This window comes from Leishmania martiniquensis, chromosome 20, assembly GCF_017916325.1.
Source record: "Leishmania martiniquensis isolate LSCM1 chromosome 20, whole genome shotgun sequence".
Lineage (NCBI taxonomy): Eukaryota > Euglenozoa > Kinetoplastea > Trypanosomatida > Trypanosomatidae > Leishmania > Leishmania martiniquensis.
This window is the reverse complement of record NC_090155.1, coordinates 192,290-217,598: the sequence shown is the minus strand read 5'-3', so window position 1 is coordinate 217,598 and position 25,309 is coordinate 192,290. Positions and strand designations below refer to the sequence as shown.

At 61.1% G+C, this 25,309-nt stretch overlaps 6 protein-coding genes across 6 annotated transcripts; all 6 read right to left on the bottom strand.

The window, feature by feature from the left end:
* Positions 1–1,349: 1,349 nt before the first annotated feature.
* LSCM1_06407 (uncharacterized protein) lies at positions 1,350–6,236 on the bottom strand (the record flags this gene model as incomplete). The annotated part of the gene is made up of 1 exon (XM_067323837.1): positions 1,350–6,236. One exon carries the CDS (start codon positions 6,234–6,236, stop codon positions 1,350–1,352), a length of 4,887 nt encoding a protein of 1,628 aa, XP_067179151.1.
* Positions 6,237–7,291: 1,055 nt separating this feature from the next.
* LSCM1_06406 (uncharacterized protein) lies at positions 7,292–8,521 on the bottom strand (the record flags this gene model as incomplete). The annotated part of the gene is made up of 1 exon (XM_067323836.1): positions 7,292–8,521. One exon carries the CDS (start codon positions 8,519–8,521, stop codon positions 7,292–7,294), a length of 1,230 nt encoding a protein of 409 aa, XP_067179150.1.
* Positions 8,522–9,559: 1,038 nt separating this feature from the next.
* LSCM1_06405 (uncharacterized protein) lies at positions 9,560–11,380 on the bottom strand (the record flags this gene model as incomplete). The annotated part of the gene is made up of 1 exon (XM_067323835.1): positions 9,560–11,380. One exon carries the CDS (start codon positions 11,378–11,380, stop codon positions 9,560–9,562), a length of 1,821 nt encoding a protein of 606 aa, XP_067179149.1.
* Positions 11,381–15,117: 3,737 nt separating this feature from the next.
* Positions 15,118–16,398, bottom strand: LSCM1_06404 (uncharacterized protein; the record flags this gene model as incomplete). Its single annotated transcript, XM_067323834.1, has 1 exon — positions 15,118–16,398. One exon carries the CDS (start codon positions 16,396–16,398, stop codon positions 15,118–15,120), a length of 1,281 nt encoding a protein of 426 aa, XP_067179148.1.
* Positions 16,399–18,229: 1,831 nt separating this feature from the next.
* LSCM1_06403 (uncharacterized protein) lies at positions 18,230–20,488 on the bottom strand (the record flags this gene model as incomplete). The annotated part of the gene is made up of 1 exon (XM_067323833.1): positions 18,230–20,488. One exon carries the CDS (start codon positions 20,486–20,488, stop codon positions 18,230–18,232), a length of 2,259 nt encoding a protein of 752 aa, XP_067179147.1.
* A 2,014-nt stretch (positions 20,489–22,502) lies between these two features.
* Positions 22,503–24,293, bottom strand: LSCM1_06402 (uncharacterized protein; the record flags this gene model as incomplete). The annotated part of the gene is made up of 1 exon (XM_067323832.1): positions 22,503–24,293. The coding sequence occupies one exon, from the start codon at positions 24,291–24,293 to the stop codon at positions 22,503–22,505; it is 1,791 nt and encodes a 596-aa protein (XP_067179146.1).
* Between the last annotated feature and the right edge of the window lie 1,016 nt (positions 24,294–25,309).

The following is a 25,309-nucleotide window of genomic DNA, read 5'->3' as shown; positions in this document are numbered from 1 at the left end:
TGGTGGGGATGGGGATGGTGAGGGCGCAAAGGCCCTACGGCAGGAGGAAGGAGGACGGCGGATCTGTTTCCTGCGCTTCAACGAAAAAAAAAGGAGTCCACCAACGCAGCCTCATCAGCGAGGAGCGCAGGGGGGACCACAAACGCGCAGCCTTCAGGACGCGGCGACGGATGAGTGGGAGGGAGGGAGCGGATTCAATGGTAAGCGGATGGGTGGGAGGCAGGAGACGAGTAGAAGCACAGAAGATGCAAAGACAATACGAAACGGGGCAGAAAAAAATATAAAAGATGAACAAAAGGGACCGCGAGGCGCCACACATCACCAAAAAGGTGGCGGCACACGCGCAGGGGCGGGGTGTATGGGTGTGTCGGTGGTGGGGTCGCGGCGGCTTTGAGGCAACACCTAAAGCACAGTCGGTCTTCTCCCTCTTCCTCCGTTCAACTATGGCCGTGCGAGGATGATACAAACTGAAAAAAAAAGTCCTCTGCTCGGGGCGCGGACGCTTGACAGTGAGGGTAAAGGGAGGGAGAGCTGCCGTGAGTGCCCGAGTGAAAGGTGTGGGTGGCTTCTATGTGGATGAAATGCCCAAACATGTGAGGCTGCGTCGTCGTTGTTCTCTCTATTCGCGCCTGCGTGTGAGAGGCACTGCTGTAGCTCGATGTTGTCTACAGATGCGCTCGTGCAGTTTTATCACCCCACCACCTCCACCCCTGATAGCGGAAGAAGCCTTTCTTCTGCTTTGGAGAGCCAAGCGTGCGCCCTGTAGTGGCCCATACGCGTATGTACGCATGGCGACGTGTCAATGGTGGTCACCCAAACGGCGAAAGGAGGTCCGGAGGAGGAGAGGGGGAGGGAATGGTGCAACAGGAAGAGGGAGCAGCGGAGGAACCACGTGCTTGAGAGGAGGCATGCCGCGAGGGAGGGCAGGGGACGTAGAGGATGGCAAGGATGATGTAGAGGGCGCCGAAACGCGAGGCCATGCCCCCATCACCGCTTCCCATGGGCAGCCCATCTCTCATTCGTCCTCGGCGGCAGCACCTTCTTTCCACCCACCCTTCGCCGTCATCCAGCAACCTCGTGAGAGACCTCATGACGACAGGTTCGCTTCTCATCAAACGACGGATGCCCTTTCTACCGTCCTCACACGCTTGCCGTCACTTCCCGGCTACCACGCCATGCAGAGACGGCTGCGGCTCACATACTCAATAGCGGCAGCCCTTCCGACTCCTTTTTGGTTTCCCGATCGCGTTCCGTCTGCCTCCTTTTGGTGGACAGGGTTGCGCAGGGACGCGTGAAACTCGTCGCCCACGCACATGCGTCCCCCCACCCTGCCCCCAGCACAGACACATTCACGCCCGACTTTGCGCGATGGACTGCAACTTCTCCCACTCGCGCTCCGAATAGGCATAGAGCAGCATCTGCTTCACGCGCATGAGCACCTCTTCATCCACCTCGACGGCTGTCTCGCTTCCCGAGGCCGCACCAGCACCTGCAGCACTGCCATGGTGAGAAGGGGCGCTTGCGCACTGCTCATAATGACGAAGCCGCACGGCGAGTTGGCCCAGCAGCTCTTGCTCCTCCGGGTCTACGGAGGATGAGAGGGATGCCGCCTTAGCATCCGTCGCCTGCGTCGATCGAGCAGCAGGTGCGACGGCAGCTTTTACCCCACGTGCGTAGCTGTTGCTCGGTGAGCCCCGTGAGAGAAGCGAAAGTGGCTCATTGGCACCAGAGGCCACCAAAACATCAGTCGCGCAGTCGCGTTGTAGACACAGCTGATTCGCCTCCCCGACAGAGTACACGCAGAGCTCATCAATGCTAACACACACACATGAGACCGTGCGCCCCACCGCGCCACGGAGAAGGTTGAGGGTCACGGTGGACGCAGAGGAGCCTGCCGACAAGCCGTTCGGCACCCCATCTTGGGCAAAAGCAGACGTGTCTGCGGACGAGTCCCGCAGCGTCGCCACACTCGGCCTGGTCGACAGCATCGGCATCGTGGAACAAGGCCCGGCCATGAGCGTGAAAGAGCTGCAGTCCTCCTTCACGCAGCACTTCACGAGGGACAGGGCGTCGCCGTCAACTGCAAAACAGGTGCCGTTGGCAGCCACGAACACGGTGCAAAATGTGTTCTGGGAGTGGCTGTCGCGAACCCAAAACACGCGAGAGCGTTGCACGAGCGGGCTATCACTGAGCCGCGCCGCCCAGAGGCACTGGGCACGCAGCACCATGGTGTCCTCCCCGTGACGCTGCAACGATGCACCATGGCCGTCTCTGCCGGTCGAACTACCAGCCGCGCCCTTACGGCAATGCTCCACGGCGACTGATGCGAAGCACCCCGTGTCGTCCGCCGCCAACGTCGATCCCACGGCACTGGTGACCTTGACGGTTACAGGTGTGCTCATTGCTGCCGTCGCTACCAGAGCACCACCAATGTCTCCGCAGCCGCGGCGGCCGCTCCGACTGCGCTGCCGATGACGCATGGATGCGGGAGGCGCGCCAGACAGATGAGACTGCAATGGTGGTGCGGCTGCCATCCCTGTTAGCGCGGTTGCTGGCGCCGGCAAATATATGATGTACGTGGCCTGTGATGCTCCCGTGCGTCGATGGCGCGGCAGCTCTGAGCCGTGGCTGCGTCTCGGGTGAAGGCAGCGTGCGCTTCCCGGGGAGGCCGGAGACGCGGCGGGGCCATCGCTGCGTAGGAGCTTCACCCCAGGGCCGGCGTTTTTGATGGCGCCACAGCCGGCAATCTCGCTGGCATGCGAGGATGGCGGGCACTGCATGTCGTAAAGTCGAACCGTTCCTCGCGGCAGGCGCCGCTCGCGTCGTGAGAGAGCGGAGAGTCGCAGGACGGAAAAGCGCAGCTCCAGCGCAAGGCCATCCTCGCAGCTGAGCGCCACCGCCACCTGCGACACCCCCACCGAAACATCTACCGAGGTGGGCAGTCGCACATCCGCGCCGTCTGGGACTGATGTGGCAGCGGCTGAAAAAGGAGACGTGCCACGCGCCGACGGGTGCTGCTGCGCGCGACTCTCACGATAACCTAGCCTCCGTCGACGAGGATCACGTGATAATCTGTCATTTTCCCTCTCGCCTTGTCTTCTCACCGTCGCTGATCGATGGTGTTGGCGCGGGTGACGCTCGCTATCCAGCTCTGGCAGGCCTTCCAGCGACAAATGTGCGGCTCCTGTCGTTGCTGAAGCGGTTCTCAGCAGCCCGCTACCACCGCGGTCGCCGCCGCCGCCATTGTCGGAGCCGTACAATCCCCTCGTTCGGGGCAGAAGCGTTGTCGGCAGACTCTGTGCACGCAGATGGGGCACGCTGTCCGCCACTAGAGCAGACTCGACAGTGCCTGCGCCTTGGTGATGTTGTCGCGAGCCACGTGTCGAGCTGTTGGCCAGCACACGTCGTCCACCGGTCGAAACGTCCACGTCGACTTCACCACTGGAGCTGCGGTCGCAGGCATCACTGCCGCTGTTGTAGGCGGTTGTGGTACTGGCACCCAGCTTGCTGTTCCCAATGTGCTCATCCACTACCGTTCCGTTATCGCTGTCACCACTTTCGTCCTCTTTCTGCTCCCTGTCCGCCAAGAGGTTCTCAGGCCTCACCGGTGCAACGCTTCCTCCAAAGTTAAGGGCCCCAACGTTGCCCAGCAGGTCTGTTTCTTCGTCACCGTCGTCGCTGCTGCTACACTGGGCGTCCGCGACTTGGCCGTCGTCGTCAGTGCACTGCTTTAGGCTATTCCGCTGCATCTGTGGGGACAGCACATCGCTTGATCGGCGCAAAGTCGAGCGCCGCACGCTCCGTTCTGCCGCCCCAACAGCCGCTGATAGCGCCGGGCTTGGCTGGGACGCCTCCCGGCCCTCCCTACTATCGCCACTCTGCCCACTGATATGGTGACATACATGCTCAAGCGTCACGCCAGCAGTGCCTGCCAGCGAAGATAGTGCAAGAGTGTCGTGCCGCGCGAGATCGCTGCTGCAAGTGTTGTGGCTGGTGGCGACTCCCCCGTGCATCACCGACACGGAGGACGGCGAGCTGACGGAGAAAACTGATGAGTCCGCTCCTGGCTGAGTGGTTGTCGCACCAGACAGAAAGTCCGATGCTGAAGCGACAGAAGCTTGTGCGCCTCCGTAGGGCCGAAGCGCTGGCGGGTGGTCAAGAGCGGTGCCCGCGGCCGACTCCTGCGCGGCGCCCTCAGTAGCCGAGGAAGACTGCAGTCCCCCTCCGACAGCGGCGGGCGCGGGCGCCGCTGAGGCCAAGTCACCAACTGGGCTGTCTTCGGGGCACGGCATTGTCTGAAGAAGCGGCACGTCGAGTGTATGACTTCCAATGCGCAGCGCCCACAGAGGCTTCACGAGAACTGGCCGGCCCATCTCTGCTGCTTGGATAGCGCGCCTGCGAGCCTGGCGGCGCAACCGACTGCCACTCAGAGGTGAGCCAGTCCCCAGACCAGGTGCTACTTCCGTCGTTGCCGTGGTGGCTGGCAGCGAGGCATCTAAAGTGTGCCCCCCTTCTCCTGTGTGTGCACCAGCACGGTCGCTCCGCGAGTCCGTCGTGGCTCCACCAAGCAGCTCTGTGCTAGTTGAGTCCTGCCCTCCCGAGGCATTCGCTTCCACACAGGCTCCGACGCTGGCGCCCGCGGACATGATCAGAGACGGGCGCAGAGCAGGCGAGGACGTCATCCACGCGCGCGCCATGTGGGATGGCACGGAGGCCTCGCCCTCACGCAGGTGACTGCCGCGACCCGCCGTCATCGACCTCGCCGAGGACGCCCTCAACTTTGCTGCTTCGCCGCTGCCAATGGAGGAGCGTCGACGAGTGTGCTCGTGGCGCAGCTGGTGTCGCTGCGACTGCGAAAGCGTCGGTGCTGAATCGTCGCTCCGGAGCTGCACTGTCAAGGGCAGGTGCGCCGACTTGGGCTGCATATTGCGCCATTGCTGGATATCGCTCACCCCTGCAGGGAGGAGGATTAGGTGCGTAGGGGTGGAGATGAACACAAGCGGAATATATTGGGAAGCAGACGTCTTTGTCACCCTGTCCGGCGTTGTCTCCGCTTCCTGCGGGGAGTCGTCCAGCATCCCGGGGGCGCCGGTGCCCGCGCTGCTGCTCGAGAGTGTTCTCCGTGACCCGCTAGTGCTGCCACCTCTGCCCACCTGAGTCAAGGCTCGCTGGTCGTAGGCGCATATGGGCGACGAGGTCGTGGCTGCTGGCACGTCTGCTGCGGAGGTCGGAATGGCAAACGCCTTCACTGAGGTGATGGGGTCGTGCACAAAAAGGGAAAGCAGACATGAGCCACTGACAATGGAATATACGTAGAGGCGTCGATCGTACGAGCCGAGGAAGATAAGGTCGGCGTCTCTGTCCGGCGAGAGGTCTGCGCAGAGGCAGTTCGACGGTACGTGAAAAACATGGGTCGGAATGAAGCTCTCCGTGCTCCATGGTCCGCCTGTAGAGTGTGAAGAGGGCGTGACACTGCCACCGCCGCGAGCACCGCCAACGGATCGAGCACCGCCATTGCGAGAAGATGAGGTGCGCGGCAATGAGCTGGCGCTGTCGCTTCCCTGATGCAGGTGCCCCCCTGCGCCTGCAGTACCGCCGTCGGCCCCCTCCGTGGACGTGGTGGGATTCATGTTGACAGGCTCACTGCCTGTTCGCTGCTGCTGGGTCGGCTTCAGGAAGTGGTCCGTCACCTCACACTGCCCTTCGAGAGTTACGAGGACCAGGCGGCTCTGAATGGGTGTGTAAAGCACCACGGAGATGGTTGCCGCGAGCGCACGCATGAAGAGCGGTGCTCGGCAGTCTGGCTTCACAACGCACAAGAGGCCTTCCGTCGTGCCCACTATCACTTCCTCGAGCCCGTCGTCATCGACGTCGTACGAGACCATGGCGTTCGCCAGCACAGACCCTTCCGTGGCCAACTTTCGGAATTCCCAGCTGTCGAGAAGGATGGACGGCAGACGGCGCTGCCGAAGAAAGGGTGACGTGGGGGCCGGAGACGCGGCCGCCTCAGATGGCGACACCGACCGAGGCGTGGCCCCGTCGCCAGCCGTCACCTGTGCCCGATCAGAGTTGCCGTCGCTTCGTCGTTGAAGTGGGTCCGCTGTGGAGACGGTTGTCGCCACGTGTGCAGCCGATGCGTGAGACGGGGAAACAGACGATGTCGCAGGGGCTGCTGCTCCGCTGCGTTTATGGAGGATGTGCTCCGCCCTCGTCGGGATGATCGACAGCCGCTCCATGGTCCTTGGCTTCTCCTGAAACGTAAGGCAAAGGGGAGAGGAATAGGAAATCCGCTGACTGCGAGAGCGACGGCGGTGAGGAGAAGCCTGCAGAGGCGATGGCCAGCTCCCGAAATGTGCGCACGAGCCGATGTGTGTGTGTGTGTTATCAGCCCAGTCGATACTGCACAAGGCGAGAAGTTGTGCACGCGACTGGGCTATCAACGGCAATGAAGCGTTGGGGAGAAGGGGGACGGGGAGGACAAAGAAAAGAGGAGGCCACTGTCGCAATCGCTCGAGCCCTCCCCTACCATGTACGAGCCCGGCACACATACACACATACACATATGGGCATGTGCGGAGGAACGGGGGCATGGTGGAGAGGAGGGAGTGAGGGAGGGGGCTCAGGGCATCGGAGAGGGAGAGGAAGAGCGATGGGAGCCGGAGGCAGAAGGCGTCACGGGTGCTGCAACGTAGGGAGCTGAGAAGCCAAAGGCACATGACGGTGAATGGGAGTACCGGCACGACGTGGCCTCGGCAGCAGGGTGAGCATAACGTTCCGACGCAGAACACGAGGAGAGCCTGAGAGCGACGTCGCAGATCATCGAGCAAGTGTGCTTTCAGAGCGCTGCAGGTGAAGAAAGGGAGGGGTGGGGGTATCGAGTCGCAGCACCATTCACAGGATCCCACTCTGACGGTGCGTACAGCCTTTGCGCATCACGAACTGCTCCTCATGGTGCGATGCCGGCACAGGTGATTGGTGGCCGCCGCCCGCCAGCAAAACGGGGCATTGCTGCACTGGGCGCCATGCGCACCCCTTACCTCCCACGGTCGTGCTCTCTTTCCCACTCCCTAACGATTGCCACTGCCAGCGCGCACGGGCAGGGCTATCGGGCCCTGCTTCCACGCCTCTCCTCAAAGACGCTGAGGGGCGCGGGAGCGCGGCAGCCGTCGTCTTTTCCACTTGAGTACCCACCGCAGCGCCATCTGCCCTCCAGTGCTTGTCGTTGTCCTTTGCCAGCATCACTCAACAGAGAGAAAGAGGCACTCGGCGCATCGGCGCACACATGCCTCAACTACCATTTCGTCGGGAACACCGCGACGCGCGGGTCTGGTCGGTCCGGCTTGTGAGTGAGCGGAGTCGCCTGCGTCTCGCGAAACACTTCATGGAAGCAAACGTGCGCCTCATCGCGCAGCTGCTCATACAGACGTGTGAACTCCATGTGTACTTTAGGTCCACGTGCGGCCGGCACACGCCGACCGGAGTTGACGTAGTTGACGAAGTCCTCCACGACGAAGGCTGTATCCGCCTGCCGCTGAATAGCCTCGCTGCGCATCGCCTCATCGAAGGAATTCTGGGGAAAGTGAGTAGTGATGATGGGCGATGCGCCGTCGCCGTGGCCGCTGAGAAGGTAGGTGCACCACTCTTTTTTCTTCCGCGCCCCGAGCAGCTCCATGTGCTGCTTCACAATCTTGGCGTAGAGGGAGCGATGGCGGCGCGGGCACATAAGGCTCACGGTGCCGTTGCTGAAGTCAAACTTGGAGTAGTACTCGGCAAATCGCAAGAGACAGAAGTACACCGCCTCGCCGAGGCGCTCGTCGTCCTGCTCGATCCCCTCATACACGGGTGGCAGCTGGAAGTGGCTGAGATCCCTTTTGACATCGGTCAAGGTGAGCTCGCCGTAGGTGCCGGTCGGCACAAAAATCGGTAGCAACCCCAGTTCCTGCAGCACCATCAACGACATGGTGGTGATGGTGAAGCTGTTGAGCATAGACTTCTCCGGCGCCACTACTTCGCAACGCTTTGCCCACTCCTTGACGAGGTACACATAGGCGCCGTAGAAGTCAGGAAGCACGCGGCGGATCTCGGCGAGTATCCTGGTGTTCTCCACCCCGCCCACGTTGCCAATCGTGATGTCACACCGGATGCCACTGGTCGGGTCTCGAAATTGAACAACGGGGATGCGGGCATTGATGAACCGAACGTTTTCCATTCCAAGCTCGCCCGCCTCCCGCCCCACGCGTGCGAGTCGCTTGCCGTTTTGCTCATCGACCCGCTGAATTCCGCTCAGCCACGGTGAAAAATTACGGAATGTAAGCGACAGGTCCGCGTCCGCGCCGCTCGTGCAGAATCCCGTGGCGAGAGAGCCAAACAGCGCCAACTGCGCCTTATTCACGCACCGAGAGCAAAGATCGAGGATGCGCAACTGAAGGTCAGCGATAGCCGCCGTGTCATTCGATGTCGGCTGCAATGCCCTGTAGTTCGCGATGCTCTCCGCCATGAACTTTCGCTTCCCCGCCAGCATCTCCGCGCCCGCGCAGCGTTGCAATGCTCAAGTTGAGCAGCGACGCGCACACGCCCACAGCAAAGAGAAGAGCACTCCGTCGAAGCGAAACTCAACGTGGTCGACCACTGCCATTTACCCACTCTCGCCCGCCCATTGCCATGCGTCGACAAAGGGGGAGGCGGCACACCCCACACGGCACGCGTTCCGCGTCTCCGTTTCTTTTCGTGCCTGCGAGTCCGTATGCAGCGCGCCGAAGGCAGAGAGGACGCTGAGGCGCTTTTCTGTTCGCGGTGCGACTAGAACCTGACCTGCGTCGCAATTGAAGAGCGCAACAGTAGGGCAAGGGAAGAGTCGAAGGAAAGGGGCGGCGCATCAGCCAGGGGAGGGGAACGGATACTTAGCTTCACCTCTCCCTCACACAGCGGAGCCAGTGACGACGTCTTCGCAGCCATGTGGGTGTGTGCGGTATTGCACGCGAAGAGCAGACGCCCGCGAAGAGACGGAGAAAAGGGATGGAGAGATGCGATTGGGTAGGGTAGGGTGGGAGGATAAGTCGTGGGCAAAGGGAGTTAGCAGCAACGGTTGTGCAGAGGGTCCATCCGCCAGCGGTACCACAAAGACAGAACGGGAGGGAGCAAGGCAGTCATGACGGGGCACGGGAGGCTTCTCAGATACCTTGGCAGGCGAAGGAAGCATACGTGCCTCCTTCCCTCTCCCCTCCCGCACACCTCTCCGCGATTATTTCTGTCCTTCTCTCTGCTGCTCCAGAGCAGCAGCAGCAGCAGCAAAAGTGAAGCCAAGAAAAATGCCCACGCAGTCTGCACCGCCGCGTCTTCCTTACGTGCCGCCGCCGGCCCCTCCCCCCTCCACTGTCCCCTCTTCTCGTCCGTTCGCGCATTCAACCAGCCCGCCTTGAGGCGTACGTTTTCTCGCGCTGTTGGCTCAGGCGCATTGCGAGGCTGTCCAGTGAAACGGCACGGTGCGCTGGCGCTCTGCACGCAATGTTGCTTCCGTGATGTTTCTGTGTATTCGTACCACGCCGTGGAATCCTCCCGCTTACAAAACATAGTGAGCGCTAGTGAAGGGCACGGGCCGCTCACTCATTGAGTCGCGCATGCTGGACGACCACCACTGCTCCCCGCCATCCACCACGCTGGCCGGGAGCTGCACTCGGAAGGACAGCCCGGACGCATCGGTGGCGCCACGCTGCGCATCCTCGCTGAGGCCCTCCGATACTCCTGTGGAGCTGCCGGCGCTCTCCTTACCACCGGTTCCCAAGGCAGCGCCGCAAGCGGCGGCGACGACGTTACCACTGACACCGCCACCACCGCGACGACAATGGCTCCAGGGAGGGCGGGAGGGGGTGGCCGCCTGTGAGCAAGGCCGCAACTTTGTGCGGATAAAGCGGAGAAGGAAGAACTTCACAAGTTTCGTTACCATGAAGCAGTCACGGATGCGGTACTGTGTGAGAGTCGAGTGGAAGGCGGCGTCGAACATCGGGTCGGAGAGCAGCCACAGTGTGCCCCTCAGATAGGGCTGTGGTTGGGGCGACTCTACGGTGGCGGGCTCGTACTCGAGGGAGAGGCGCAGTCGAACGTGCGCGGCTAGCATGCGCACATCGCTGAGCGACACGTACACCTGCAGATAGCGTCCACGCGCGATGGGAAGGTCAGCGTTCAGGGAGACGCTGAAGTTGCCGCTGTACTCCACCTCGATCTCTGCGTCGAGGACGGAGAGCGACCGGGTCGTGTCTTTAGCGTGCCGCGCCCCGGCAGCCTGTGAAGCGGTCACTCCTGCTGCGTTAGCCGCCGAGGACGGCCCTGCTGCAGGCACACCCGTCTCAGCCCCTGAGTGCGAACCACTGTTGCCGGCGAGATGGGCAGTGTGCGCCACCGAGCCTACGAAGCTGCGTTCACGCCCAAGTGTCCCTCTGCCAGCAGCGGAACCCGCCTCTTCGCCTGAGCTTAGGTACCGGAGGCCTGGCAGCACCGACGGATCGCCCTTCGGACGACCTAAGGTGTTCAGAGTGTCCACGCTGGGGTCGCCATTGCGCTCTGCGCTTATCGTCGAGGCGGCGAGGGGGCGAATCACGTTCGAGTACGACAATGAGCCACCCGAGACGGGCGATAGCATCTGCAGCTGAGGTCCTAACCCACTCGGACTGCCCACCGGCATTCCTGCAGTGGTGCGCTGCTGTGCCACCGTCGCAGCGCCACCAGCGCCCATGCCCTCCATGGACGCTAACCCGCCGACGCTCCCAGACAAAGATGTCAAAGCCGCGGCAGAGGACGGCGCTGCTGCTCCTGTGGCGCCCCCAGCAGTGCTACCGCTACTGCCGCCGCCATGAGAGAGGTACACCGCCTTAATCACGGGAGGCTTGCCACCCCAGTCCTTAATGCGTAAGTCAGCAAAGGAGGCGATACCCTTGTCTTCCAGCAGTGCGCTGATCTGATCCTCCAGCTGCGCTTTTAGGGCGTTGAGAACGGGCAGTTCTGACAGCACCTCAGCACTCTTCGCGCTATCACTGTCCTTGTCACACGCAATGCCGCTGCCGCCCGCGGACGCAGCCGATTGCTCGGGAGCATCTTTCGCTACTGGCGCGTCAGCCGCCTGCCGCGCAAGCGAGGTTCCCACACTGGTGCCGCCTCGTGCAGCGGCCGCCTCCGCTGCCTCTCTGACCTGCTGCTCAGCCACTGCGCTGTGCAGCATGTCCAGTAGCGCATTCACGAAGCGTTGCAGCCACAGCGCGCCCTCAGCATTGCGTCGTGAGATGTGTGTGCGACGGGTCGGTATGTGTCGAAGGCGCCGCTGCTTGATACCCAAGAGACCCACAAGCCCAGCAACAAATAGCAGCACGTGAAGAACGGCGGCGAGCATTTGGAATGCTTCTGTATGAGCTACCCGATCGTGAGTACTGCAGCGCGCCCGGCCGACAACAAGCCAGCGTCTGAGGGGAAAGGGTGCTTGGTAGATGAGATGGGGAGCAGCTGCGTGTGCGCGTATAGATGTGCATGCACGCTGAGGTCAGCGCACAGAACGGTTGAAGCGGGCGGGGACTGGGTGGCAGAGAAAGGGCAAAGAGTAGCGGACCTGGAAAGGGAGCTCATCGGACGGCAATGATGATGAGAGGAAGAAGGGGATAGGCAGCGAGTGATTCACACCAGACTAGCACCCAGAAGGCACAGCTTTCGCGGCATGGGGTTACTCACCCGACACACCTCCACGAGCTCCCAAGAGGATGCGGCAAGCTGTACAAAAAAGGGGGAGGGGAAGAGGCACGTAGAGGAAGAGGAAGGCCTCGCCCATCTCTGCTTCGCCGGATTTTCACTATGCTGCGCACCCTCCCACCGCTCGCGCGCTCTGGTGCTTGCTGCGCCTCCTTTCATGGCACGAGCGTTCTCCTGTGCCCCCCTTCTCCCTCATTTACCGCCGCCACCGCGAAAAAAAGAGAAAGTGAATTCAATGGAGAGCACTGGAATAGAACAGCGATAGAAAGAAGGGCCAAAGGCTCTCCTGTGCACAGAGGTTGTGTGCGTATGCATGCGTGTGCCGGGGGAGGGGGGAGGGAAGGGGGAGGACGGGGGCAGAACGTCCGCAGCCTTTCCCTCCATGCTGCTGTTCTGGTCGGCATCGTCCCCCATGCCGACAAAGGCGATGCCGCAAACGACGGTGGACACGTTTGGGCGTCAGTTTCGAAGCAGACGTCAAAGAGAGAAGGATGCTGATATAATACAGGAAGCAGAGTTGCGTGTGGAGCACCAGGGCCTCACGGCACGCCAAGGCGAAGACACAGCGCAACGCGCACATCGATTTTTCTCTTTCCCCTCTTTTCGCTGTTCCCGTTTTACCGCCAACACCTCTCCGATAGGCACGCACAGGGACACACACGCACACACGTCAAGCACAGGTTACCCCACACCTCTGCTGTGCCCCCTTCAGGTACGCCCGGGTCGTCTGTGACGCGAGTGGCCTGCACGTCAGGCAGGCCATGCACTTCACGGGCCCTTCCTCTGCTGACCTCTGCGTGCTTTGCCTGGATGCGATACGCCATGCCAGGTGACGCTGATAATGCGTGCGCGCAGCGCTTGCGATAGCGCACATTCAGACCTGCCATCAGGACGGGGGCACTGGTCGGGGGACGGCTCACTGTGCCTTCTTCCCCCCTCCAACGATGAGACGGAGGGCGTGTTTAGGCGACTCGCCTGCATATTCCTCATCAAAGGAGACGCCGCGCTGAGCTTGTGGGTGCAGGGGTGGGCGGGTGGTGCCCTCTGCCGCCTCCATCCGATCGCCTTTGAGGGGGTTTGATGTGTTCAGTGAAGGAGCCTCGCGGACGGGGACGTGCCGGCGCACAGAGAACTCAGGCCTCGTCGTCCTGAGGGCGGCAGAGGGGAAGATGACAGAAAGTTCTCGACGAGGAAAGTCCGAGAAGTGCCGCCAAGATGCGCATCATCGCACCATTGCGGGTAACATCATGCAGCGAAATGAATTGGTGCTGTGAGCCCCAGGCGCTTCCTGAAGCTCTTGTCGCACACCGGGCTCATCGCTGCAACGGAGGCCCTGATGAAGAAAAGCGGCGGGTCGGGGGGAGGAGGGAGTGGGCTGCCGCCGTGCTTGCAGGGTGGCTGGTGGCAATGCAATCTGTAGTCCACCCTGTCACTGCCAGTCACCCGCCGCTGGGGGCAAACAAAGCGGCAATGACGTTGTGATGTGCGGAGTTGAACGTGCAAGCGTAGCCTACAGGCACTGCGCCTGTCAAAGCGCCTCGGTGGCGCTGATTTACGATGCGGGGTTCTGCCCCGCGGTGGGGCGGTGAGGACGAGAGCTGCCCGGCTGAGGCTCGTGCCTGCCTTCCAGATGTTCGTGCAGTCGCCGCAAAGTAAGTTGCTCAGGTTGCGCACACGGATTGTCGGTCGCCGTGGCATCGCTGCAAGGCGAGGGGGAGGGGCTCCCCATCGGGCTTGTGCGGCCTCAGGGGGGAGCGACGTAGTAAGCCTCTCAAGCCGTGTAGCCGTGATGCTGCTGACGGCGATGCTGTGAGCTTCAGGTACCCTGCGGCGTTCTCACAGAAAACCTCATCGACATCTGCAGCGGACTCGCATCGGACTCCGCGCAGTGTCGCCTCGGTCCGACCAACTCTGAGAAGTTCGAGGGCCGCTGTGCCGCTTTTTAGTGGAGCGCTAAGGGAGGAGGGAGGCTACCGAATGCTACGTTGGCTGCCGCTGACACCGCCTCACCAACGCGCCAGCCATCTACTCTCTTGCACTAGGAGGCGGAGGCCGCCCCATGTCTCAGTGCCGGTGTGCACACATAGGGCGTGCGTAGGGGAGGGGAGGGTGGAGGCGCATGGCCTCTGCATGCATCATCGTTGGTTGAGAGGGGGGCGTGGAGAGCGGGTGGGGCGTTGCCGCGGTGCATCCGCGACCCAACCTCGAGTATGTGTACCTCTTCAATGAGATCAGAGAGAGAGATGCGTTGGCTCATCTCGCCAGCGCGGCTCCCCGTCGCGTCGGCTTTGTCGCGCACCGTAGACGGGACGGCGCTGCCATGACTTCCACCGTGCTCCTCCGCGGCACTGTGTGTGTGTGTGTGCGTGGTAAGGCTTCAGCGCGTCTTACTGCATGAGCCATTTGACTTGCTTTCCTGGTGCGCTTCCAGGTTGCTGCGGAGGTACGCGCTGTCGCGGTGCTCTGAGCCGCGCACGTCATTGAGTCGTTGCCGCTGTGGCAGGCAAAGGCCCGGCGAATCGATGGAGCAATCACACTGCAGCACAGCTTCCCATTCGCTTGGCGAAGAGTTTGTGATTCGGGTGAGCCCCGAGCAACAACAACAAAAACGAAGCGTACGCGTTACCTGAGAGTCTCCCACCTCCGGCAGCGTGAAGCAAGAGCAACAGTGAGTGAACGCCTGCGCGTCGGCTAATGTGCGCGCTCACACACACAGAAAAAAGACAGTCGCTGGGTAGGCTGGGGACGAAGATAGAAAAAGGGGAGAGGGGAAGGGCGCCGTCCCAAACGGTGGTGATTTTAGGCCGGGGTACTGATGGAACACGCGCGGCTCATCCGTTCTTGGCCGCATGCGAGAGCGATGTGAGATGAGAGACGTCAACAAAAGCAACGAAGAAGAAAAAAAGCCTGTCTACGTGTGTCTGTGCTGAAGTTGTGCGTCATACCTACGTGCATCGTGCACCAGAATGCTCCTGATTAGGAGCACAGTTGGTGCACGTGCATAGATGCACATATATGAAGCGATTCGCTCGAGTACAGCAACGTTCAGAATCGTGATGGCGAGCCTTCACAAACAGCTTCACCCGCAGCGCACACACACACACACAGAGCCGATGGAAAGCGGGCGAGCAAACAAAACGAAAGCAGAGGCCACGGGCAGACGCGGCATTTACGCCATCCACGCCAACTTCACCTTGCAAGAAGCCTTGCCGCGCCGTCTCGCACCCTACATCCAGCGGCGGCAGCAGCGGCGGCGCCTTCCTATTCCTCTGCGTTGCTTAATCGGTGCGTGGTGTTTGAGGGCGCCACTGCCTGTACAAGAGAAAAGGCATCATAGGGTAAGGATGGCATAGAATGATGCCATTCCGTCTACACTGCTACCACCTCCTAGGCCCCTTCCACATCGTCATCCTCCTCGTGGAGGCTGTTAACGACGAAGCCTTGCACCGGCTGTCCTACGGGATCCTCTGCGAGCGCACCAGCACCGGTAGCCGGGCTATGGGCTCCAGCAGCTTCGGCGGCCGGTGCCTGTGCGCTTCCGTCCCCGCCAATGCTGCTTATCACGTGTTCCAGCGCCCTGCCGAGTGACTCCATGCGGTCCTCAAGCGCTGTCACTCCCATGAGCATGCGATCAGTTATGCCAGCGGCAAATGCTGGAGACATCGCCGTCGGCGGTGTCACCCGCGCCGAGGACGGATCGCGCGGAATGCCGAACTCGTCCACGATGTCCGCTTCCCCATCCGCGCCCATTTCGCTGGCTGTGAGCTCGCGGAAGAAGGCGTCGTTGTTCCACACTCCGTAAATATATTTCTGCGCACCGGGAAGGTACAGCTTGCCACGACCCTGCTTCTTACCGTGGCGCCAGTTGCCGACGAACACCTGCCCGTTCACGAGCGTCTCGCGGCCTTTGCCGTGCTTGTGCCCAGCCTTCCACCGGCCTGCATAGCGGTCGCCTTTGAGGGTGGTGTAGATGCCGTAGCCCTCCGGCTCATCCTCGACGTACATACCGTCGTAAAAATGCCCTTCGTTAAAAAGATATGCACCACGGCCGGAGCGCTTCCCGCGGCGCCAGTTGCCGCGGTACACATCACCGTTCTTGTAACGCTTCTCGCCAAAGCCGTCGGCGGCGCCGTCACGCCACTGGCCAGTGTAGATGTTGCCACTTTTGTAGTGTAGGCACCCGTGGCCATGGCGCAGTCCCGTCAGCGGATCCACCTGGCCGACGTAGCGTCCGAAATCAAAGATGAGCTCCGTCTCGTCCACGACGTCAGCCTCACAGACAGAGTCGGTGCTGCTGTACGAGTAGGAAGATGACAATGATGTCTCGGGTAGCGACCGCCTGTACTGCTCGGCGCTCTGGCTGCTGTCACCGTCGGAGGCGCAGCATGGCGCCTGCACTTGGCTGGATTCTTCCAGCACCACCTTGCCTACAAGTACCGGCTCGCTCGGGTCGGCGGCAGTTGACACGGTGGCAGTGACTGGCTTCGCCTCTGCGACACTAGCAGACCCAGTAGAGGTGCGAGAAGCGCTAGAAGGCTGTGGCACCTGCGGATCCCGGTGCACAGCGGGGCCTGATGCGAGAGAAGCGGTCGCACTCCTCTCGCCAGAGGGGTGCTGCAGAGCCGCGGTGGAAGCTGCAGCAGAGGTGGCGACGCTCGCCTCATTCATGTTTGTGTCGCCGTTGTGCAAGCCGCTAAGGAGCCCAAAGGGCACAGATGCAGGGAGCGAAAGAGAGAGGGGGGAACGGGGGAAAAGAGGGAAGACGAGCGAAGAGAGTGAGCAGATAAGGGGAAGAAGAGACGTGGTGAGCGGTGGGGGTGAGGAAACGACTGCGAAGCGAGCTCGGGCGATCCGCGCACCCTCTTTGATGCTCTGGCTTAGAGGAAGCCGCAGATGTGTGTGTGTGTGTGCGTGTGTGGGTAAAGAAGGGGAAGAGAAAGGCCCGGGGAAAAAGGGCGGGGCGGCACCAAGCTACAGGTCAGAGAGGGAGAGGGGGTGGGTGGGTGGGAGGGCAAAGGGATCTCTTGAGGGTGTGCATGTGCATGTGTGTGTGTATGTATGGTGACGGTGGTGGTGGTGGGGAAGGGGTGTATGAGGGGATGCACCCTCGACTCGCGCCTATGCTCAGCATGCGCGGAGTCACGTGCATTTCCTCCCCGTTAGCTGTTGAAGTCCCCGGAAGCGCACATACACACACGCGTACGCGGGCGACCCCTCAGAGGTGTTGCCCCCTTTTATCTGGTCGCCTGGAGCATTAAAGAGGAGCCGGTGATGTTTCACGCGCATATGTACATACAGGAGCATGCACACGTGCATGCATCACCGTTCTCATGACGGGGTGGTGCCTCCCAGCGCGTGGCATCCCCGGACGCCTCGTATACAAATCTTTCTGGCATGGAACCCAGACGGCGACCTTGCCCCTGCCACTGCTGAGACACCGCAGTGTGGTGACCGGATGAAGCTCCTCACAATGAGGAGCAGCCGCCTCCCTTTGCCCATAGCTGACATCAGTGACCATGCCGTGGACGGCATTGCGGAGCCCACGTTCCACGGGAAACGCATTTCATAGCACACATGTACTAGGCAACGCATCCGCGTGACTGGAGGGCGTGTCAGCTGGCACCCACTGCCAACCAACGTATGTGTGCCTGTGTGTCTGTGTGTGTGTGTGTGTATGAGGGGCCTTGAGCCGCCCTGGAAGGATGCAACGCACGGCGGCTGCCATGATGGGAGCGGCTAAGAGGCGACCTAAGAAAGGAGATGGGTAGGCAACGCTTGAGGCACAGGCGTAGCGAAAATGCATGAGGGGGTTGCTGTTAACCAATTCGGCCCCCGCGTTGCACCACGTCACGGACTTGTAACACAGGGTCAGAGCCGCAGCGAGTCGTTGACCTCCTGTGACACATGGAAAAGAATAGATACGTGGATGTATAGGACGTCGACGCTTCCGTTCGTGCAGCCACCAAACTGGAAGAGTACGCGCTCCGGTGGGTCTGTTTCGCCGCACGCACAGCGGACTGGCGGCGATGCGTGGAGAAACACACACACACACACACGTGCGTGTGGCGAAGCGAAGCGAAGTGGCATCGCGCACCATTCGCGATGTGGGCTGCTCGCATGCCACAACGTTATGACGCTCCCCTTAGTTTTAAAAGGACTGTTGGCTATCTCTCTGCCAAGTCGATATGTGCATCGCCCGCTATCTATACCACCTGCGCGACTTCGTCAGCGGCTTAGTCTGCGTCGGGCCTTTCCGTCGTGACAGACGGCAGCAAAGGCGGGGTGGGCACATGCCGATTTCGACGTTGAGAGAGAGCGCGCGCTGCGACGATGGCCGCCACACTTCCACGCCGACTTATCGCTCCTCGGCCCCACTCGCTTCCCCGCCTCGCCGCCCAACACAACTACCTCTCGCCTCAATAGGCGTTGGGGCAGCTCTCCGCGCGTAAGCTTTTCCTCAAGTGCAGCCCAAGACGGACAGCATTCCCCGCGCCGCTGCCTACGAGCCCCGCGACCGCATCGATGAGATGAGTGCAGACGACGCCTCTGCAGCCATCGCGAGGTCCCTATCCACGTCCAGGCCCTGATCTGCCACAGCGGAAGCTGAAACGAGAAAAGGCGTGAGTTGCATCCGCTCTGCGTTGGGACGGTGCCGTCTCCGTCGAAGGGCGGCTTTCCCTCTCCGCAACTTTGTGGTGCTGCTCGATGTGCCGAGTGAGACGTGCAGCGACGGGGTGGCCATCGACGATTCCACTCGGCTTTCCGGTCCGCGCGATGCACTTGGAGATGTCAGCGCCGGTGTGAGTGGTAGCGATCTTGCCCGCTGGGCATGAGCACAACTGCCTTCATTGGTGCTCCAAGCGCTGCCGCTTACTCCATGCAGTCGCCCACTACTAGCTAGCGGCGATGGGCAATCCTCATGCAGCGAGGCACGACTGTCAAATAACTTTGCCGGCATCTTTGCACTCCGTGCGATTGCACGAGCCCCGCCAGCAGCAGCGGCAGCGCTAGAATTGCGGAAAGGCTCCTGAAGCAGCTCGCTAGGGAAGTGCATCGGCAACGCATCGGCCATGCCACAGGCGCTGCTCTCAGACGGCCGGCGCGGGAGGTAGAAAGAAGAGACTGCATCCCCGCCTGCCTCATTCTCGACGTTGACGTGGTGACACGGTCCAGTCTGACGTTTTGCGAGGCTCTCCGGCGCTCCACACCGCATCTCTGTTCGCAACGCCCCGAGAAGGCGCTCCCTGTGACGCCGCGGCGCCAGTGCCGCCTTCATGGGAAACTTGAAGATGCAGCTGCTGCTGGCCTGCAGCGACTCTTCTGCGGAGATGGCTACGGAGGGCGGGGTGCGCGCCCTCTGATGTCGAGCGTCCACTTCAGACATCCACCTCCCCACCTCTGCGGCATCCCGGCGCGCCATCTCGGCCTCCCACACGTTCAACGCTCGCACGTACTTGCGGTAGCGTATGAGCACTAGAGCGCACATCACCAGGAGGCTACAGGCGATGCTAACAAGTGCCAGCTCCACTTGCCGTCGCCACCGATGGTTCGTGGCGAGGGTCCAAATAATGGACTCCTTCGCTGGAGGTGTAGAGGATGCCTCGAGACGCAGGAGATGCGCGCACACGCGCTGCCCACCGCGCAGCAGGCTACACAGAGTATACAGTACATACAGGAGCAGAAGGCGTACGGTACACAGCACGCTCACCAGTAGGTGAGCCGCAGCGGAGGCAGGAGGAGCGGAAGTCGCCGCGTGCCCGCCAACGCTGGAACCTCCTCCTGCCGCGCCGAATGCGCCGTCACCCACGGCAGCACTTACACTGGATGGTGTCGCCAGCCACCCCGCGAGCAGGTGGCCGCCGCTGCCCATCAGTCCGCATTCCCACGTCCACCACGAACTCGCCCACGCATACGCTTGCCGTCGGTAAAAGTTGAGCGTGGCCGCCACAACGAAAACGCTCCAGTCCTCCATCTGTGCGCCGGTGGGGAGTCCGTCAAGCAGTTCGAGACACTCGGACGGAAATGCATCACTTGTGAAGCTGCGAGCCAAGTACGGTGCATTGAGCAGCCGCCACTGCGTTGTGTTCTGAGTGCCTGCTGCGCCTGGCGCCGCCATCGGTCGGTTCGAGCCTTTCGGCTTGGCACCCCCACCGGACACCACAGGCGCATCGCGCGCACTCTCGCCAGCCATGACGCTTGCCGTTTCGCTCGCCGCCTCCAGAGGATAGCAGCCGTGCTGCGAGGCGTTGGATATCGGTGTGCTCATGCTGACCGTGGACGAGCATGGGGTCCAAGGGGAATGGAGCATCGGGTCGAGAGAAGATGCATGCAGCAGCGCCCTCAACGCTGAGCGGTCGGCAATGGAAGAAGCAGTCACCTCCTGAAGCGCCACCGATGAAGGCCCCTTGGGTGACTTCATCGGTGACGTAAGATCTGTGATGGTGATGTCGATGGGTGGGCTCTGTCCACGCATACAGTTCATGAGGCGCCAACAGCGTCGCCGCACGGCCGCGCTGGGAGCGCGAATCCGCGTGTGCGATTGCACATCCAGCACCGCGGCGTCTGAGTAGATGTACGCCTCGAGCTCCTGCCAGCTGTTCAAGGTCGCATCCAGTGGCGACCGTCCGCCGCCGTTTCGGGCGGTGCTTCCGCTGCGCGGCAGCGGCTGCTGAAGGCCCGCCTCATGAATTTCAGAGGGGAAGTAGTCATCGCTCACCTGTTCAATGACCTGCGCGCAGCCACCCTCAGTCGTATGCATTGCATGCGCGCAATGAGAGGCCGAGCTGCAGAGGGCCTAGGCGACTCCAGGTCAGTTCAATGAGGAGGTCAGATAGTGTGTGTGTGTCGGAGGGAGGAGCGACGCCAGTCCACGATAGAGTTGATGCACATGCACTGCCTGCACGCTTTCGACATTAAAAGAGACGCCAGCACCGACTGCTGAAGGACTGACCAGCGGTGGAGGTAGGGCGCCTTCTGTGTTTGTGTAGGTGAGGCACCGAGTGCGTGAGCCGGCCCGCTCCCTTTTCTCTGGTTGCCAGTGAAAGGGGAGCGGAGGGGGTCAAAGGTGCTCGCAAGGAGCGTGTATTGAAGACGAGAATATATATCAGACGAGAATATATATCAGACGCACCTGTGAAAGGCGCGTAAGTTGAAAGCAAAAGTGCAGAAGCGACGAAGAGCGAAGCAATCATGAGAAAAGGGAGGTGAAGCTCCGAGAGAGAGCGCGTGCGTTCGCGAGCACGCAGCGTTCCGGCGTTTCGGATCTATGGTCGAAGAAGGTGGCCGTACTGCATTTTAGCATGACATCCCACTCATACACGCTTTTACTTCCCTCTTGCCTCTCTCCCCTCGAGAGGAAGTCGAGAGCCGAAATATTCGGGCTGTAGGGAAAGGGAAGAGGGCGTGTGTGTGTGTGTGTGGTGGGGGGGTGGAGGGCGGCAGAAGTTGCCGCCGGACCGCCCTTGGATGCGATGCAAGCGGAACCATTGCAGGTGTCTATGCTTTTGTGTGTCTTCGTGTGTGCGTGTGTGTGTGGGGGAGAGAGGAGAAGAGAACGGAGAGGGGTGACTTTTAAAAAATAATTTCCTATTCTTCCATGCACCAGCGAAGCTATTATCGTCTTCGTCGCAATCGCGTGCACAGATATGTGTCTGTCTGTCTGTGAGTGGGGGGAGGAAGGGGGAGTCAGGGAGGGGGCGATCAGCACGTCACAGCAACAACGGCAACGAATGGGAGCCATCATGTGAGCATAAGCCCGAGAAGGACGAGATGCCGCTCAGCAGGTACATGCAACCGCTCTGACCACCACGATCCCTTCTCTGATAGACGTAGGGTATACACGCGCACACACACGAACAGAAAAAAGTACGGTACGAGACGCGCCATAGTTGTTCGCCTCCTTGCAGGATTGCTGTTGCGTGCCACACCCTCTGTTCAGATTGTGACTGATGTTTCCACCTCCCCGCCGTCATTCCTCCCTCCCTCTCTCATCGTGTGAGGCTGCTGTTCCGCGCCCTCCCTCTCTTCATCAGCACGATGCGCTCAAGCACGCGAGGAGATGAAGACAGGGGACAGCGAGAGCTGAAGGAGGGCGGGAAAGCTGCTCCCCCTCCCTCCACCCGAAGTGGACGACACAAGCATAAACGCATTCGAGAGCAGGCGCGAGGAGCGGCGAGCGCGAAAGGAGGTACGCGCTGCGAAATGAGAGGAGGAGAACGGGGGGAGTCGCGAACATGTCCTTATACCAGAGAGAGGGCAATACGACAAGCAGCCGCAGTATCATGATGATCGCCACCCCCCTCCTTTCCTCCACACAGCGTTCATCTCACTTTTGCTTAGCCGTCAACGTTGTTCTCTCTTTCGCAGGATGTAGTTGGAGGGGCGGGGCGCCTTGGGCGGCATTCGAAAGCGCACGTGCGTTTCTCCTCACCACCGAGAAGGCAGCGGTGTCCTTCCCTCGTCGGTTCTTTTGTCCCCAATTCGTCACGCCTGTCCGTTTACCGCTTCTCTTTCCGCGTGAGACGGAGCACAACCGCATTGTCTCTCCACACCACACTCCATTGCCCCCCCCCTCACTCACTCCGTTCCCTATCCTCCCTCAGCACCGTCATCGCCTCCTCCCCGTCTTTGCGTCTCGCCTCTCCTTTTCGACGGCGACACACACACACACACACTAAAAGCGAAGGCCACCACTCTCATCCTAAAGGGCACTCGGCACTGGACGCCTCCCCGTCTTCGCCTCCTCCGCTTTCACCATGACGTCATATGCTCGTTTAGCTCGACCGGGCAGCAACGGGCAGACGGCGCGCGGCGCATTCAGCGGGCCAATTCACCTCGCTACCAGAGGCCGCCGCGAAAAACGCGAGGAACGGCGGCGAGGGGTCCAGCGGGGTGGAGACGAACTCCGGGTGGAACTGCACAGCAAGGAAGAATTTCAGTGACGGGTCTTCGATGGCCTCGACGCGCAGGTGCTCGCCTGCGTTGGGGTCTGAGACGGCGGAGATGACGAGGCCTTCCTTGCGTAGATCATCGAGGTACTTGGCGTTCACCTCATAGCGGTGACGGTGGCGCTCCAGCACAACCGGGGCGTTGGAATAGATGGTGCGCATGCATGAGTTCGGCTCCACAATGTGCACTTCACGCGCGCCGAGGTGCATGTTGGCACCCATCCTCTCTCGGTCAGCGTCCATGATGCGCACCATCTGGTGTGTACTGGAGGGGTCGAACTCCTCGCTGTTCGCGTCGCGCCAGCCGAGCTTGTTGCGGGCCCGCTCGATGATGGCGACCTGCATACCTAGGCAGACGCCAAAGTATGGGATGTTGTGCTCGCGAGCCAGCCGCACCGCGTTTACCTTACCGTCGATGCCACGAACACCGAAGCCGCCAGGGACAAAGATGCCGTCGCACTGGAGCAGCGCCGCCTTGGCCTCCTCGGCGTTCTCGCCCTCCAGCTCCCCGCTTTCCAGGTAGAAGACCTCAACGTTGATGCCGAGGGCAAGCTGGCAGTGCTCGAAGCACTGCAGCACCGAGAAATACGCGTCCGACCCACCTGTCACGTACTTGCCGACAAAAGCAATCCGCACCTTGCGGTTGCTGGGGTTCTGCAGAATCTGAGTGAACTTTTTGAAGGTCTCGTAGGTCGGCACGTCCATCGGCGGCACGCTCGACCGCAGGCGCAACTTGTGCAAGAGGCGATCAATCAAGCCCTGATCCACAAACGTAATGGGGATCTGGTACAGACAGTTCACGTTGGGTGCACCAATGATATCTTTGCTCTGCACGCCACACTGGTTCGACAGCTTTTCCTTCACATCTGCAGCCAGCGGCTGCTCGCTGCGGCAGACGAGAAAGTCCGGCTGGAGGCCCAGGGAAAGGAGGGCGTGGCAGCTGTGCTGTGTCGGCTTCGTCTTCTGCGTTCCGCCAAACACCGGCAGGTACGTCGCGTGGAGGAGGCAGAAGTCCTCCGGAAGAATAGAGTAGCGCAGCCGGCGCAGCGCCTCGACGAAGGGCTGCGATTCCATGTCGCCCACCGTGCCGCCGAGCTCGATCATGCAGATCTCTGGCCGCTTGCTCGAGCCGTTCATGGGCGTCTGGCAGATCTTGAAGATGTGGTTCACAACCTCGTTCGTGAAGTGCGGGACGAGCTGCACCGTCTTTCCCAGAAAACCGCCGGCGCGCTCCTTCGCTAAGAGCTTCTGGTATACCTTGCCGGTGGTGATGTTGTGGTCGCGTGTCAGGTGCACCGACATCCAGCGCTCATAGTTGCCGAGGTCGAGGTCCGCCTCACCGCCATCCTCCAGCACGTATACCTCACCATGCTCATACGGGCTCATGAGACCTGCGTCGATGTTGATGTAAGGATCGATTTTTATGCTGCAAACACGGTAGCCCGCAGCACGCAGCAGGGCGCCAATGGCACTGGTCGTTATACCCTTGCCCAGGGAGCTGCAGACTCCGCCGCTCACCACGACAAACTTCACCCGCTCCTCATCCTGGTTCTGCGACAGCAGCATCGGCGAGGGAAGGTAGTACGCACTACCGGACGCGGTCTTGCGCTCCGCCATGCTGAGCAATTCGCACGTTGGCCGATCCCCCCCTTTTTTCCCCTTTCACTGAGCGCACAACGAGTCAGTGCAGAAGAAAGCGGCAATGACGTGGCGGCACCGTAATTAAACACCTCGATTTTTGTTGGCTTCGGTGACTTTTTGTGTGTTAGAAAGGCAAAAAAGAGAAGAAAGGGGAAGGGGTACCGCGGGAGGAGGAGGAGAGGACCGCTTCCGTCTAATGTTATGCTGGTAAAGGGAAGGAGGAGTCTCTATGATGCAGCAGGTGAGGTGCAGCAAGGCAGGGACTTGGTGGGAGAGTGGAAAGGCCGCGATGAGCCACAGTGCTGCTCGTTGGCTTCAGCAAGAGTTAACGCGAACGCACTAAGGAATGAGGGCGAGAGGGAGAGAGGAGAAAATAATGAAGTTTGCAAGCGAATTCGCTCGGCTCTGTGCTGCGTCGCCGGAGAGCGCGGGAACAGAGGTGGTGGGTGGTGGCGCGGAGAGCGGCACCGTCAGCCTCTCCGTCTCCCTCTGCTTTCCCCTTCGCTGAACTCCTGTGCTCGTCTGCAGGCTGCCGCGCTCGCCAGTATGCGATCCTCAAAACGCACAAAAAGCAACAGAGACAAATATGGCGGCTGCCACACAATCGAAAGCGGTTGGTGAGACAGACAGTCAGAGAGGCAGACGGGGTGGGGGGAGGGGAACGGGATGGAGTGCTGAGCCGATAGCCAAAGAGGCGCATGCCTAACGATTCACGCACCTCTTTCGGGCACCCCCCTTTCTGCCTTCCCGTCTTTGACCTGCCCGCACGCATCCGCCTCCTATCTCGCGCTGTTTCATTGGCTCTTTTCTCACCAACGCAATCGCAACTGGCCCAGCAGCTCGCTCGTTAACTGTCCACAATACACCCCATCTTGGAAGCGCATCACACTCCCTCTGCCCCCCCGTACTTGGTGCGTTTGCACCTTCGCTCGAAGTATGCTATCCGCGCACAGGCGCATGCACAGAGGAGCACATGCGCCCACGCCATCCAC